Here is a 17,098-nt window from a genome sequence, read left to right on the forward strand (position 1 = left end):
TGTACGGTTGGTGAGTTGCACGTAGGAAGAATCACGCGAGGATTGTTACTGGTACAAAGGTGCCCGTTGCCCTTTATCTATCTGGTTGTGCACCATACTTCAGCAATATAGGCAATACGTGTTCTTGAGTTTTGATCTTGCTAACTATTATTGTAAAATGTAACTGTTTGATGATTGGCTCCTCTTTGAGAGCAATAACTGAGCTACTGCTGCCATGTCTGTGCTTGTAGCACAGCAGAGAGCACAGAGCAGTTAAAAAGCAGAAAAAACATGGGGCCCATTAGAGTTTGTATCTTTCCTTAAAACAGACCAAATCCCCCAAACCTTCCTGAATGGTAGTAAAATAAAATTGTTTTTTACATTGAGAAAAATGCACTTAAAATGTACTGTTTGAATCCAGTAATTTTGAAAATGGTGTGGTTCTGTTGTAAATATACAGTAGTAGATGTGTGCAGTGCTTCATCAAAAGCGTGTCTGCAGTACTCTGAGGAGTTCAAGTTAGTTTAGTTTTGCTCTATAGGTCATGTGTTTTGTCTGAAAGCTGCTAAGAGAATGGCATTTTGGTAATGTCTGCCTGTATTTAGAGAATAAACATGATGTGATACTGTGAAGCCTACAGTTTTCCTTGTAGCAACTTTGTTATCACAGACATAGAAATATCCATATAAACATTGGCTCTTTTTCCCTTTTTTTTTTTTAGTGGTTTGCAATTGAGGGAGATTTTGAACATTTACCTTTGATTTTCTTTTTTCAAACCATTCACTATAGTCTCTGTACACTGAATAGTCAAGGTCAGTAGTGTTTTGTTTGTTCTTAAAAAGGGGGAAGCTCACAGCAGTAAACCAGAAATGAAAAACAATGCCACCCCACCTAATGGAGTTTGAATGACTTGAGTTTTTTGAGAGAGTTTATGCCTATAGGGAAGTTGCAAAACTTGTCTAGACTCTGTGTTTTAGTTACAGCTGCTTAGAGAACCATAGTTGAAGTTCATTTAGCACTTCAGCTACATCAAAAAGCTCAAAGGTGCTCTAAAGGCTGTGCTGGCACATGATAAAATAAGCGATTAAAACTGTATACAGCATGGAATAAGCACAGTCGCATAGTTTTAAAAGGAGCAATCCTTAGGCTCCCTATATTCATCAGGTTCACTCAAGTTGCAGTTTGTGGATAGAAGCTATTGGGTTTTTAGTTCTAATTATGTAGAACCATAATACTGTAATGTTCCACACTGGAAGGTATTCCACCCAGATGAGTTCTACGCAATCAGCAATGGTATCTTGTTTTCTAGGACATGATTTAAACTAAACAAAAACACAAACAACAAAACCAGGTAACCATTCTTAATATCAATTTATCATTCTGGAGGAAATTGGTGTGTGTTTTTTAGATCTGTGGATTTTGTATTTGATTTAAAACTTTAACATGCTAAGATTGGCTTTAAGATGCTGCATTGTGCTCTCCATGTGTACTTACAGTTTGTTACAGCTGTGGAAGAAATCCACTTCAGAGTTCACCTGTTTGTCTTACCCCATAACAAATGTTATTTGTAACAAATAGTAGTAATTCACCGTGATTTCATGAGGAAGCTTGTGATGAGATTGTTTAATATGTTTTACTACATGTTTTGTTAATGCATCAGTTGTGTAAATTTATCTTTGCAGAGCACTAATTAACTTGGTTTTAATTCTACTTTTCAAAAGCAATCTGTTTCCAGAACTCCATGTTTCTTCTGAAAAAGGTCTCTCTAAATACATCACAGAGCTGTAGATTAATTTGAAGCTGTTTAAAATTTCTCACGTCATTTAACGTTTCTTTTTGAAGTGTAGAAATTGAAATATTTGAAAACAGTCTTACAGGGTAAAGATGAGTGTACTTCTAGAATGTAAATCTTCTTTGTAAAAAAATTAGTTCAATTTTTCCTGTATAGAAACAAATCTCAGTTGTGAAATCCAAAGATGAATAAAGCTGTATAAAGGGAAGGTTCTTAAATTGTATTTATTAAAACTTGTGTGTTTTGACACTTGAAGCCTTGAACAGGGCAGCTGCTTCTCCAGATAACTTGGGATGTCCAGTCTTTGCACCCCAGAGCTGTAGCGATGCAAGAACAGCATTCGAGATTTCAAAGGCTGGTAGAAAGTACAACTGCAGCTGAACATGCAACTTCAGCTGGTGGCTGCCTGAGTAAGCTTGGAGGTCAGTTACATTTCAGTGGTTTGGCTTTTGTATGTGCTTGTGAGCTAGGAACCTCACTGCACTGTATGCTAACTCAGAGTTAAAACTGCAGCTGGAAAGCCAGATGAGAACCAACATGGGCAATGGCAGGAAGATTTGGTCAGGTAAGATGTTATTTAAATCACTTGATAGTGTTCTTCCACATAAACTGGGACTTAAATTACAGCAGCATCTGTGCTTATTTAACATCTCATTGCTGTGGGCTGTCAGGTTGCAAATAAAGTTATCAAAATATTATATAACATCTATCAGCCTGCTCTGAATGTTGTACAGGGAGGCAGGCTCATTGGGTAGGGGTAGGCTGATTGGCATTAATCAGCTACAGCCACGTGGGGCTTTAAAAGAAAATAAAGAAAATTACAAGAGGATGAGCATTGTACCAGTCAAAGTCTCTGTCCCAGGTAAAGAGGAATGGAAGAGAATTTGTTACTTTTGCTGCATGTAACATAAGGGCTTGAAGACTGAGAAGAGCTCTTTTTTTTTTCCTTAAATTGAGTACACAAAGACTTAAAATCTTCATGGTTGGATTTTATTTTTTTTTTTTAAAAAAAAGAGAATGCACACTTCCAAATACACATAATAAAGATTTGTTTAAAAAAATAGGGCTTTAAAGCCAACTTGCTCTATGATTGCACAAGGTCCCCTGAGGTGACTGCAGGGATGTCAGAAGAACACAAAGCAGCATTATGCTACTTGCTTTGTCTGTTTCCTTTGTTTCGCTCCAATGTTTGAGTGTAACAGGGGAGAACAGAAGGTTCTCATCTCCCTAAAGCCAGAACTGAGAAATGTAACTACACCAGAAAGAGCCAGGACTCTGTAACATGGCAGACACTGCTCCTGTTTGGGAACCTGGGGGAGCAGCGAGCTGGGGGGTGCTGGGGAGGGGGGATCTGTTTGAAAGCTTAACAAGGACAATACAAGTGAGTATCAACCACTGATCACAGCACACACCCACATAACATAGGCAGAGTAAGGTTTAAAGCCTCTGGAAATTGTGGATGAATAACTTGATCAGGCTTTCTTTGGCCCTGAATGTAGCAATGACCAGAAAAAGCAGCCACCATAGCAGTAGGCTTGAGGCCAGCAGAAAAAAAGATGTGATAAATAGTACAAAAATGCAAAGAAAATCATGTAAGGCTCTAAAATGTTAGGCTCTAACAACCTCCTCTGAGAAAAGTAGTAGAGGCAGCTATTACAGGTGGAAGAAGAGATGCAGAAGATATTCAAGAATGCTCCCTCTATCCAACAAAACAGAGAAGTGCAGAGAATCAGGAAGAACAAGAACTCAGCTGAGATGTGGTTTGAGACATGGGAAAACAGAACGAGGTGTGTAGTTTGTTGTTAAGTGGAAGAGGTTAACTTGGCTTCTGCTGTGAGGGGAGGGAATTGGAAAGAAATGGAAAAGAATCACTTCCAAAGTATCTGCAGGCATTTCCTCAAAGGCAGATACGCCTACACAGTGCGAAAACAGTACAGTTTTAGTTCTTGCAATAAGACATTAAAATCAAGTAACTTTCTGGTACTTTTTAATATCAGGATTTTTTAAAAAAAGTGTTTCTTAAAAAGGATAGCTGCTTTGTGGTAATGCCTTATTTCTAAGGCTCTGCTGATAGAAGAACAACTCCATGTGCTTAATGGCAGCATGAGGACTAGAAACACCAGTAAATATATCCAAATATAAAAAGCCCTTCTCACACTAAAAAAATGCATACTGTGTTGTCGTATCACCTTTCATGGAGTTCAGCATCCACTCCCTCACCAAGGAAGAATTTTTAATATACAAAGGACTTACTTTATTCCTTTCACACCTTCCAATTGTACTGTATAGCAGCAAAAGGATGGAGGTAGATGAGGAGCAAAAGCCACTCTTAAAGTCCTCACACTTCCAGTGTGGTGAAACACAGCTCCAGTTGACTGTTCGCGCTGTGATACTCGGCTGACCATCAGTCTCATTAGCAGTTGATTTGCCCAGGTAATTCCAAGTGCTGGAGTGACTCTGTTATCCACTGAACTATAAAGGAAGAATTACAGATTTTTGCACATATGAATTTAATATGGGATCATCTTTGCTTCTTCTAATGTAATTGTTACAACAGAAGTCATCTGTTTGCTACATTTCAAGCTGTATGTCTTCAAAACCAGAGCTCACAGGGTATGCTCACAGCACAATATACTAGGTTTTCTCTATAACAAGGTGACAGTTGGAAGGGATGTGCTTTTTTACAGAATAATTCAGTCACTCTTCCAACTACAGTCATGTGTACTTGCCTTTTTTGATGGATTCTCTTTTGTGACATGAAAATAACAATAGGAAAATGTTCAATCTTAACTAAGGATTTGAGTTGTGGAACTGTTGGCCCTGAATTCCATTAGAAGTTATATGTAGAAACAGTGGTAGATGCACGTATTACTTTCAACCCAAAGCCTAGAACAGTTTTTTGGTTTTTGTTTTTTTTTTTTCCCTGGAGAAATTGCAACCTCTCCAGTAAAAGAATTACAAGATAACCAGGGAAAAATGCAGCCTTACTCTTGCTCTGTGTCAGTTCCTCTATTTGGAGGACATAATTAACTTCTCACAAAAACACTGTTATGTAGCTCCTAGCTTATCTAAGAAAAGAAGTTTACCATTAGGATTCAAACAATAAATATGTATGTTTGAATCTTGTTAGTATCTTGGTGTCAAAAGATAGTTGTAATTTTCTTCCTTAAGCAACAAAAACAACCCATAAGGCTTGCTTGCTGTGTTTTTCAGAGCAAACAGAAAATGCACTTAATTATATCAATAAAGAGATGCAAAAATCCTCTTGGGCTAGCAAGCACACCAGCCATTAACTCCAGGGAATCTGTCCTTTAACTTGCTGATGAGGGATTACCACATAACCGTGTGTGATGGTTTTTTCCACTGTAGGGCACAACAGCTATTACTGAGCTCTAGGAAATCCAGCACTGCTAGGTAAATAAATGCACTGCTGCTCTTAATATGTACTGGTAGTTGGTACTGGAGTTACAGAGAAATACAGGGGTTAAACGCTGCCCTGTACGACATTGTTACGTTCCCCTGCGGATGACTTACCCACAGCCACACTGAGCAGCTTCCGACTCACCCACAGCATCGGTCACCTAGAGCAAAGAGACAGCGTTTGAGGTTGACCTGTAGGCGTGCGTTTGATTTTAGCAATCAGCAGGGCAGGGAACAAAGCCATCAAAATTCAACATATTGATCAACCATGTTGATATGATTTAGTATGGTTAAGTCAACACATTGGTTTACAGATCGCATATTAAGAGAAGTTAGAAGAACCCTTACTCTTCCAAGGCAAGCTAAAAGGGAGTATACACCTTATATTAGTTTAACTACTGACTTTTTATTGATTTTATTAAAAAAGAAAAAAACAAAAAATCCTCCTATATTGTATCTGTAGATGAAAAGTACTGAAGCCCAAATATCCAAGATCCAAATACACCTATACGCCCTGTTCTCAGTGACTTCACTACCTCTGAAGGTCCGTCCTCGCTTAAAGGAGCAGTTTACTTTTGACCACAGCCTAATGACAAAATCCACACTGCTTCATTCCCTTTACTGTCTTTTAGTGTCATGATTTTTCAGCACAAGTTCCTCAGAAAACACCAAGTTAAGCTATAGGTACTTTTTTCCTGTAACTAACATACAGAAAGGATTACTTTACAAATCCTCCTCAGTATTATAGCCACAGTTTATTTCTGTAACTACAGACTTGACCTGTTGAATCATATTCTGTGTACTCTAAAATAGAGTCCAGACACTAATATGGTATCATACTAATCTGAACTTCCCCTAGTCAAGGGCTTGAGTTTATTTCTTTTTCTGCACATAACAAAGATTTTTATGCCTTATCCATGAGGTTTTCTTTTATAGCTAGACTATGTTCAGTTGTGTTTTTTTTTTTGTTTTTTTTTTTTAATTGTATAAAATGCCAGTTTCCCCACACGGTTTAGCATTCAAGTTACAGCTGATTCAGAGGCTAAACACAAAGCGATTTGAGGCTGTATCTTTTTTTGGTTCAAGTCAGCTTGCTTGCGTTCTAATGTTTTAGTAATCTCTGCAGTTACACAGAACCACTGAGCTATACAAACTGCAGCAAAGTCCCTGGCATTTCGCCCTCTCCTGAACACGTGGAATATAACCGTGCTTGCAGAGCTCCAACAGCAAGCCACGGGCTGACAGCATTTGAAGCCAGTGTACAAAAGAATTCTCTTACTTCAACTGGGTGCCTTCTACAGTTGCTGTACATACCCTTTTTTTTTTTTTTAGCTTTAACGGAAGTCTCCTTTGAGAGCATTAACAGTCTATAAAAGCTTAATATTCCTAACTTTTGAAAAAGTTAAAAATTACTAGTTTAAAGTACAACTATTTACAGAAAACAAAGTTTTAATCAGTTATTAAGACTCACTTGACTGTTAAACACAATAGCAAATCTAACCCACACATTTACACACGCACACAGAGCAGCTATTTATTAAATGGTCCCCATACAACGAGAAGCAATTCTCATGTCATACCTGATTAATGCACACAACCGGAGTGCTGAATCTAGTGCTTAAACTGTGAAGCTGTGCTCCGAACATCTGCAAATATCGAGCCTTCAGAACAGAATCTGAAGCTCCAAATTCGCATCGAAATAACGCAGCAATAGAGTCTATGATCACCAACCGCACCACGCCTCGTCTGAGCAGCAGGGAAATCCTTTTAGTAATACAGTTGTGGAAGGTGTCCTATCCCAAAATACAAACAGGCAGCATTAAAATGGTTCCAAAAACTCTATTTGTAAAATCAAGACAGTAGCTACAGATCTCATCACTGAAATGCAAGCTGATGGAGGTTCTAATCATAAAATGAGTTTGTGGGTCCTCAAGTCTCACTACTATTTTTAACACGTGATTTTACGTAATAAAAAAGTAGAGACTAGCTGTGCATGCATAATGTTCTGCAGTTATTTGCAGCTCTGATTTAAAGTATGTACAGACATGTCAAAATCTCAAGAACGCAGTAATACAATCCTAAACGATTCCCGTTTTGCAGCATGGTTCTCACTGAGAACTCAAGACTAGCATTAAATATTCAAAACACAAGTTGGAGACTATGCTGCTGTTCCACTAGTGACATTGACAGTGAAAAATATAGCTGCTCATCAAATCCATCTTGATCAAGAGTTTTATTAATATGATTATCTTCTGTGACCTATATCATCCCTTTTTATTAAAAAACTTTCATTAATTGAGTATTTTGAAGTCACCAAGCATTTAAGTTGCAGGAAGTTCAACTAGCAAATACTCTGTGGGGTACAATGCATACTTTATGTATACACACACATACACACAGACAGAATCCGCATAGCGATAGATGAACTATCATAATCTATCGGGCAGTTTTGTAGTTGTTTTACTTAGCAGTACAGTACCTTTGTACACTTACAAACTATTCATAATAAACTCCAGCAATTGCAATGTTTTAACAAGTGCTACCTTCAAGCCTTACAGAAAACAGAACTTTCAATGGTTTGTCAATAAGCAGCATATTCAGGGCCACGTAAGAACAGAAGCTGCACTTGGATGTGGTTTCTACATGGCAAGAATGCAAAACGTTTTCCTTTCAAGTTTACTGTGATGTCTAACAGGGAGAGAAGGGCAAGACAGCTGCACTGCATTAAGCTGCGCCACTACTTATTCCAGGCACCACTTTTTGCATTCTTCCCTTCCACCTGTTTACTTTTCATTTTACTAACTCTGGTGTGATATTACAAGTTACTCAGAACACAAAACACCTCTTGCATATTTATTTATATGGTGCCTCCAAACTCAGTGATGATCTCTCCAGCAGCTGCAATGAACGTAATTCCTGATTTTGGCTAGGACAGAGTTGATTCTCTTTGTAGAGACTCTTATGGTGCTATGTTTTGGCATTATGTTGAAAAAGTGGTGATAACACACCAGTGTTTTGGTTGCTGCCAAGCAGTGCTTACACAGAGTCAAGGACTTTTCTACTTCTCATGCTGCCCTGCCAGCAAGTGAGCTGGGGGTGCACAAGAAGCTGGGAGCACACAGAGCCAGGACACTTGACCCTAACTAGCCAAAGGGATATTCCATCACTTCTTCACTTCTTAAAAAATAAATAAAAATTACATATCTCTTATTAAACTGCCTTTATCTCAACCCATGAGTTTTCTAACTTCTGCCCTTCCACTTCCCCCATACAGCTGCACGGCATTTAGTCGCTTGCCAGGGTTAAACCACAACAAACTTTACCACATTTTAATAAACATACCTTGTGAAAACCAACCACATAGTTCATTATAAGAAATATTAATAGTTATTTTTAAATATCTTTCACATTGTAATAGACAGTTCTTTAACATTAACTGCAGAGATTAAGAATTATTCATTATAGATCTTAGTTCACTTGTAGCCTTTTGAAAGGTCTCCTGCATTAAAAAACTCCTGTGCTTACTGGATTATAGCGTTATAATCACGTATTTGCAATCCGTGCTCCTACTTACTAGGTCTGCTGCATGCTCAACGAAGATATTGTTTCCAAATCTGATCTTCTGTATGACTTCAGGTGGAACATCTGCACGCAGCTTATGCTGTTGATCTATGAGTTGTTGCAAACGTTTACTTGGGAACGCATCTTCTGTACAAACGTAGACAGCTCCTATAATCAAGGAAACAACCTCTGTTATTACAGCAGGGCCTTTACACAGACAGCTTTCCTAACAGCACAAAAATAAAGTAATGAATTATACACTCAAAAGTGGCTGCCAGGTGCTTTTTTGGTGCCTGCTGACACAACTGCACTTTAGTACTCTCCAGTACTCCACTAGGTGACACTTTTTGCACAGCAGCTGAATGCCTGCCTCCCTAACATGGGTGATTAGGAGCACCATAATTCATCCACCCCACAAATGGGGTCATACTGCATGGCCTGCCTTAGACCAGCATTCTGCTTACTGTCATTCATTCTTTTGAACTTTCTTCGTGTCAAATTTACTTATGGAGGGGCACTTGCTGCCATAATTTGTTAACCATTTTAAAGAGGATCACTCACCCAAACTCATTCCAATTAACCCTTCTTAAAAACAGTCCACTAGATAAACATTAAACTTCAATAACATCATGTCTATGTATTTTTACTGTGGTTTCTGGTTAACAAGGATGCATTATTGCAGAGAAAGTTAACCATATGCATCAAATATGATGGGGCAACAAAAGAAATATGTGCAATATTTTCCTAATAAAACTATTGCCATTACTGCAGAAATAGCCAGAACTATCTGAAAACAGCTGAAAATCATAGTTACACCTAAAGATTAAGTCTTTTTTAAGAAACAGGATGAGCTCAGGACTGGACCAAGGAAAATTAATGGTTACATCATTTAAAAAATATTTTGCTGATGGACACCTGCATAACACTGGATACTCGATCCTAAGAATCTTTGATATTTGGCAAAGATGAGCATAAGAGTAATTTTCTTTAGGACTAAACTTGCTTCTTCAGCTCAATTCTCCCCAACCCCTCCATAAATTCTTGTATAAATCACTGCAGCTCCTGCACTCCAAACCCAACTTTCAGTTTCACCATTTCTAAAAAGCTAGGAAGTTAAAAAAAAAAAAAAAAAAAAAAGTATATTCAGCATCAGTGTTTGCACAAACAAGCCAATTATGGCTTGCAACATTTAAGTTACAAAACTGAAAATTATTGAGGTGCAAATTCAAAACCGGCAGACTAACAAAAATAGCGAAAACCCTCCAAGATATGCAGCTGTGTGGTTTCTGAATTTCATGCTAACAAAAGCTGTGCTAACTTGTGTTGAGATATCTTAAGGCTACAAGAGTTTGTGAAACGAAGCATTCAGGACTTTTCCTTTCTTATTCACAGTTGACTACCTTTAGCACAACACTGCCTGATTTTGAGAGACAGTGATTTCTTTACCACAAACAATGGCTTACAGTGAGAGCATCTGACTTTTAAAAATCAGATCTGCTGTAAGCATTACGTCCTTTGTGCTCTCTTTGGTTTACTTCAAAAAGAAGGAATGTTTGTCACTTCAGACTTCATGTTTTTTTCAAATGCAGGTTTGTATTTCTAGATAGATCGATTCTCCATTGTTTAAGTAACAGTATTTCAACCCAGTTATTGCAACATTCAACTTTTCTAAACAGAAAATTTGAGAAACTTGCTGAAAAAAATACATTTTTCCAAAACTCACTCATCTGAAGACAAAAAAAAAAAGTGAGATTCTGCTGAAAACCTTTTTTGCAAGTGATTTCAGTACAGTAATAAGAACAGTGATAAGAATAAACACAAGGTAAAAGCAAAATATAAAACCATTCAACCAGGCCTACTGTATTACAAACATATGCACAACTGTATCCCAGTTTCACATTCATATATGATTAAGAAATAAATCAAGGCAAGCAAGGTAATCCTACTGCCATAATACCTGGAAGCAAAAAAGAACAGCTGGAAAAGCAAGTATCTGGTCCCCGCTGCTCCACTGGTCCAGCAACCTAGATTTAAAATTCCTGGTCAATAGATACACTCTGTCCTGTTCTTAAAATCACAACAGCAATTTTAAAAATCAGGTGAGCACATTTATTCTTTTTTTTTTTTAATTAAGCACTTGTAAAAAAGATCAAGACGACTATTTAAGAACAGCTCTGCTTTGGTCCCCTGCTAAACTTCTGCTCTGCAGCAACACTTCTCTGATACCACTTAAATTTACTACTGCAGATGTTACGTTCTGAGAACATAGTTGGTCCACTTGTGATTTCTCCAAAATATACACAGGGACAAACCTTATCCTTTTTCCTGAAATTTGCTCATTTCAGAAAACTATAATGTAATTTTCATCTTGAGCTTTAAGAGAATTAAGTCCCACAAAATATACAAGCTGTACTTTGTCTTGGCTTCAAATTAGAGTTTCACAAGAAAATGAAAGTAGCTCTCTTTCCTTCTGGACCTTTATCAAGCCTCGTCAGCTTCACATTTGAGCTCGTGACACAGTGAAACAGTTGATTAACAAGAATATACACCAGTGCATTAAAGTACAGGAGGTGCTTCACAGCAGCGTAACAAAGGCTAGAAGAAACTGACAAATAACTAAAACAATTAAACACAATGTTAAGGAGTGATGCCTACTCATGGCTCCAAAGCACTTAATAATATTCACGTATCTTTAATGGTAGGTGAATCGTCATAACCGAAATGAATGAGGAGACTAGTACAACACAAACAGAAAGGCCCGTGGCAGCGTGCTATTTACAGCTTATTAGGAAGCTGTCAACACTAACAGCAACTCACCAGTCATATTTATCACTTTTGAGGAGGAAGCTGGGAGATACTTAAGAAATCGGTCATCCTCAGTGACCATATAAGCATCTTTTTTTTTTTTTATAGCTCCACAACAACCGAACAGAAATTAGCTATTTTATCAGATCTTGGTGATTTACTAGTATTTAGGGAGATAAAAGTGTTATACTTATTGTTGGCCAAAAACCAAACCAAACAAAAAATTCACACCCCAAAACACACAAACAAAAAGCACCAAAAACCCCTCCACAAAAAATTGCAAGTGATCATCAGGTAATGGAAGAATTTTCAGTCCTATGAGCATAATCTGCCACGCCACAAACCAGCTTTGTTAGTAAGAATCAGCAGCAAACATTTTTTTTTTTCCAATCCAGAATTCTAGTATAGGTATGCACGTCACATTACATTCATGTATTGCTCATGAATATGGACATATTAAATAAATTCAGCCAATATGCAATAGACCATAACTGACATTCTTAGAACAGCAGAAAGATGGCCTGGAGGCAAAGGATGTCCTCATTTCGTGGTTTACTGCCAACCTTCTAGAGCTGAGAATTGTAAACAAGATTAGCACCAAGTCAAAGGTAGGGAATACACAGCAAACCCATGCTGTCTAAAGGAATGTATTTCAACTTTTCCACCTAAGAGAAGGAAAGTTTCTAGCACTAAATAAAAACCACAAACACACACAAACAAAACAACCAACCACCAAAAACACAAACAATTTCAAATGATCAGCTAAGTTTTAGCACCAAGTTAAATATCCTATGGGTAGAGCCAAACCTCTCTGATGGTTAATAAATGTTTTTTTTTTTTTTTTATCCTCAAATTTCCTACAGAATAAAACTGCCTCATACTTTATTTACTATAACCTTTCATTTCCTTCATAAGGAGCCCAACATATTCCACATTTACAGACTGCACAGAAATCAAGGTTTTGTTTTCTAAATGCTGTGCAAACAGTATCTTCTACTAAGACCTTGCAGTCTAAGATTCATATTTTAGATACAAGATACAACACTGAGTGAAAAACTGCAAGAATTAGGATACCACTGCTCTAGCACTCCCAACTCCTACAACTGGATATTTCTGCCTTCTGTACCTTGCCTACCTCCAAAATTTGGCAATTCTTCTCAACAAGCAGTGTCAAACTTGTCTCAGTTGTACTGGGGAAAACTTTGAAAAACTACAAAGCCTGAAGAGAGCGCTTCACATTTTGTTCCTGCTGTTTAGAATCTGACAAGAGGAATTACCTTTTACCAAATTACAACTTTGGAAAATTAGATGAAACCCTGGATTCTCCAAGTAGCAATTACCTTCTGACCATACTGAAACACAAACTAAAAGGCTCTAGTTTAACTGAGAAGTGTCCAAGTTGCAGTGCTCTTAAGAATCTTCTACCCACCACAGAGTTCTGTGCGACACCTTTTTACTTGGTATCTTTTTCCTTCACTTTGAAGTATTCTAATTTCACAAAAGAGTTCAATAAACCCAATAAATTAATAATTTAATTAAATAAACTGTGATTGTGTTTGAGAATCTTAAACTGAATGTTCAAACATCTGCTATGATGTACTATGACGATGATCTGCTATGCTGCAGCTCCTACTTAGGAATGTCAAAAAAAAAAAGAAAGCAGGCCACGTCAGTACCTTTATTCTAAATATTCTTAATGTACGCATACTAGAGTTTAACTGAGATCCTTAAAACTTTTCTCAGCTCTTCCAAAATGCTCTGGCTCTCTCATAGGACCTTTGACAGCCATGAAATATTTAGGAGCAGACAGATGGGGAACACAAACACGATGAAGCAATCATAACAGCACCAAATGCTTCTGTGCACAAGAAAAATAAACCACCTTCAAACACAAATAATGAAGGATTTGCCATTTAATAGCAGTGCAAGGAACATTCTAGAGACCAGAGTGCCACCTTTTTCTGTACTCTGTTTAGTTTGCTCCTTTCTTTCAGCATAAAGAGGGAGAAGTCCTGGGGCATAAATAAAAATCTGTTTGCACCCATACTATCTGCAGCAGTTAGCAGCAGCACAGGAAGGAATTGAACAGCATGTTTGCTTCTGTTCTGATAATTAACTTAAAGCAAACTAACATAAGCCAAAGGCTAATTTCTGCTCTTTAAGCAATATGATTTGGACATACCATGATTTTTCCATGTGGGTGAATACGTTACAAGAAATAAAATTAAGTTTCCCCCAGACAAACAACAGAACTGCCAAACTAAACCCAGTGCTGCATGGAAGGATGAGCAAGATCACTGCTCAAACCCACCTCAGGCAGCCTACCACGACAGTGAATTCTCAGAAGTCACACAGATCTCCCCCTTTCTAAGGCAGAGTATAATACTAAAAGAAAATACTATAAATTAGATTAATGTGATAAAGATGGTTAAAAAATAATAAAAAATACACCTACTTACTTTTGCCAAAATAGGAAAATGGCAGCTACAAGATAATACTTTCTTCAGCTAGATTTCCATCAGTTTTACTCGGTTAAACACTTCAATTATTGTTATCAAACTAAGTATTTTCCGGAATTTGGAACTGTCAGCTAGGGAATGTATACCATATACCTGAGATGTTTGTGGAAAATTATCTGACAGGCTGTTTTGCTGTGGTTGTTACCTGAGGAGTCAATAAGTACTTATGACAGTGACACTTTTCTTAAGTTGTCTGCATGCGTGTTTAGTTCTACCCGCAGTGGCATGTAGATAAACAACAGAGAGCAGTAATTCTGTATTAAATTACATTGTGATGCAGGGCGTGTGCACTGCATGCTCTTCTCTCCACAATGCTGCATTACTAAGCAGCTTACAACTATTGCTATTGCAGAAGGGGAGATACACTCACTGAATGTGCACATTTACCTCAATACACAGTTGACATTCTTAAATACAGTATTTTCCTTCAAAGGGCAAACTAATCAATATTTCCATGTCAGTACTTACCAGACTCTAATCCACCATATTTGTAAGGATATTGCACACAAAGGCACAGCTGCAAACTAATCTGAGTCTTCCCAGCAGAACTTTCTCCAGCAAGTTCTGTGATTCCCACTAAAGGGATGCCACCTTTTAACAAGTTATCTAGTACCGAACATCCCAGGCTTAGCTTCTGGTGCTGGGAGGCAAAATGATCCTTATCTTGGTAGAGCTGAAGTGCTGCAGAGTTTTTCAAGGATGTAAAAAATAAAGAAAGAAAGAAAAGAAAATTTCATTTAGTATCTTTCTAACTCACAATGATACAATATAGATGCTGATGCTGTATACCAGGTTTGTATCTACAAGGGATGCTTTGTTGACAGGAGGATTTTCTAATTCAGCCTTGTCTACCCTGCAAAACCTACTAATGAAATGCCTCTTCAAAAACTGGAAGTTTACACTGAGCCCTTTTTTTCCCTAGAACTTTTTTCCTTTCTCTGTCTTGAAGGAGGGTCTCTGGAAAACTATATTCCAGGAAAATCTTGCCAGCAAGATTCAGGCAGACCAATTATGGAAAGAAAAAGCTACAGCAGACTATGAAACAGTGTAGCAAGCATCTGGCCAAGGCATAAAGAGATACCTTGATCACAAGAAAACAGATTATAAGTACAGAGCAGCCATGAAACACCTATATAGGAAGAGCTAACTGATCCTGCTTGGTTTGGAATGATGCGTTCATAGGAAGAGCTATCTGATCCTGCTTAGTTTGGAATGATGTCTTCTTATCAAATCAGTTTATAACGTTTATAAGATATCATATAAGCTTTCTAACTAGTCTTAACACTGAAATGAAATATTGAAAGACAGGGAGAGAAAACGAAAATACTGTGTTCCTATAATCAAGTTTTCCAAACTAGAGAATTATTTTGTCCTGCTTTAAACTGGCTTAATCCCAAAGAATGACTGATACAATTCCATCTATCTTCAGGGTCTCACAGAGGCAGTCCTTAGGGTAGTTAAACCACTATAGCATAAGTAAAACACTCGCGTTTTCATTTTCAGAATCATATCATTGCATCAGCAAGGAACCAAAACCATATCTTCTCCCAGTGACAGCATTTTAAGACTTCAATAGAACATTTTTTGTATTGACTATTACCTGTAAGCATACAATTTCTCCTGAGCGTGTGAGAGACTGTTTTCAGCAGACATTCTATATCTGCGCTGGATAGTTTCATCAATCTTTGCAAGTCTGCTCCGGAAAGATTTAAAACTTCTTTTATTGATTTTATGTCAGCTGAAATTAGATGAATTTTTATAAATACTTTCCATTGCTTTATAGTCATGCAGAAAAGAAAGAGTTTTGCAGCTTTCCACTACTCATTTCCTTTAAGATTATCTGCACCGCACTGGTGTAAGCTGGGCAGGCAACGTTTACTTGGACTGGCTCAAAACACACCACAAAACTGTTTGGAAAACGATTTTTGGAGCATGGGTAGAAACCATCACTTGTAGTTACTCAGGAAGGTTGTTTATGAAATATTTAATTACAGCTGCAAAATGTGAGCAAATGTCTCCAGGCTTACACCCACAAACACACAGTTATGCACAATTAAGACACTGCACCACAGACCCGGCCAGGCTGCGTTACCTTTCTTAAGGGCAGCGACCACCTTGGGGTTCAGGTCAAGCTGGTCCCAATCCATCTCCTGCGACAGCACTGGGGGGAACACGGCGTCAGGAGATTAATTAGTTATATTTGGATTAAATTCAGAATAATTACGTTCAGGCAATTAATTATTTTTACATTTTTAAATCAGATCCACATGCAATAAGCGTGATTCAACGTGAGGTTTTGTAGGACCACTATTTCTTTCTTTATATTATTTCTTATATTTCTTTCTTTGTGCTTTATTTATCAATTATTTCACACAAGTAACTTGGAGCAGCAGTCCTCTCAGACGCTGTTAAGGAGTTTAACTCTTTAGCTCGCAGGGACAAACCCGCCATTAACCACTGACAGCCCCCAACGAGCCCAACGCCCGCCGCAAACGGCCGCCCCCCCCCCCCCCCAAGGCCACCTCAGTGCCCCTCATGGCCACCTCAGCCCACCCCAGCCGACCCGCGGCCCCCCCACCACAGCCGGCGCAACCAATGGGAGGGCGACCCGTCCGCAGCGTCACCTGTTACCAGCCTGGCCGAGCATCTCGCCGCTCAGCGCAGCCAATGGCGGGGCGCGGTTCGGGGGGAGGGCGGGGCGCGGCGCAGCGCGGGGCTCTGCCGCCGGGCTGGGAGGGGAGCGGCGGAGGAGAGCGGCGCTCGGCGGCGGCCTGCCGAGCCCACCAGAACCCAGCCGAACCCACCCCGCCCGTCCCGCTCTCTGACTGGCTGCCGCGCCTACCTTGAGCGCGGAAGGTGGAAGAGCGGCCGAAGCGTGCTCCCCCTTCATTTCCGGGTTGCGAGCCCGGCCATTCCTTCTGCGCATGCTCCGCGAGACCCTACAGGGGCGTGCAAGGAACCCGGCTCCGTCCCCACCCCTCGAGCGACAGACGATTGGCCGCCAAAGTGCGGCGGCAACCCC

The 17,098-nt window shown here is 38.9% G+C and overlaps 1 protein-coding gene across 3 annotated transcripts; it reads right to left on the minus strand.

The window, feature by feature from the left end:
* Positions 1 to 1,377: 1,377 nt before the first annotated feature.
* XRCC3 (X-ray repair cross complementing 3) lies at positions 1,378 to 17,079 on the minus strand. 3 transcript variants are annotated; one of them, XM_035326823.1, is made up of 8 exons: positions 16,919 to 17,079; positions 16,169 to 16,237; positions 15,677 to 15,814; positions 14,545 to 14,757; positions 8,766 to 8,920; positions 6,772 to 6,984; positions 5,306 to 5,352; positions 1,378 to 4,243 (listed from the first exon to the last, which is right to left on the minus strand). In XM_035326823.1, the coding sequence occupies exons 2-8, from the start codon at positions 16,221 to 16,223 to the stop codon at positions 4,021 to 4,023; spliced, it is 1,044 nt and encodes a 347-aa protein (XP_035182714.1). In that variant the 5' UTR covers positions 16,224 to 16,237; positions 16,919 to 17,079; the 3' UTR covers positions 1,378 to 4,020. The 3 variants fall into 3 exon arrangements, with proteins under 3 accessions (XP_035182714.1, XP_035182716.1, XP_035182717.1); XM_035326825.1 differs by lacking the exon at positions 16,919 to 17,079 and adding an exon at positions 16,701 to 16,715; XM_035326826.1 differs by lacking the exon at positions 16,169 to 16,237.
* Between the last annotated feature and the right edge of the window lie 19 nt (positions 17,080 to 17,098).

The sequence above is a fragment of the Oxyura jamaicensis genome, chromosome 5 (genome assembly GCF_011077185.1).
Source record: "Oxyura jamaicensis isolate SHBP4307 breed ruddy duck chromosome 5, BPBGC_Ojam_1.0, whole genome shotgun sequence".
NCBI lineage: Eukaryota > Metazoa > Chordata > Aves > Anseriformes > Anatidae > Oxyura > Oxyura jamaicensis.

Bases quoted from the DNA above. Each gene is read 5' to 3' on its own strand.
- XRCC3 (XM_035326823.1), bottom strand. From the start codon at position 16,223: ATGGATTGGGACCAGCTTGACCTGAACCCCAAGGTGGTCGCTGCCCTT. The intron at 15,815-16,168 runs GTAACGCAGCCT...ATCTAATTTCAG, and splicing joins GGTCGCTGCCCTTAAGAAAG to CTGACATAAAATCAATAAAA. The intron at 14,758-15,676 runs GTAATAGTCAAT...AAAACTCTGCAG, and splicing joins GAGAAATTGTATGCTTACAG to CACTTCAGCTCTACCAAGAT.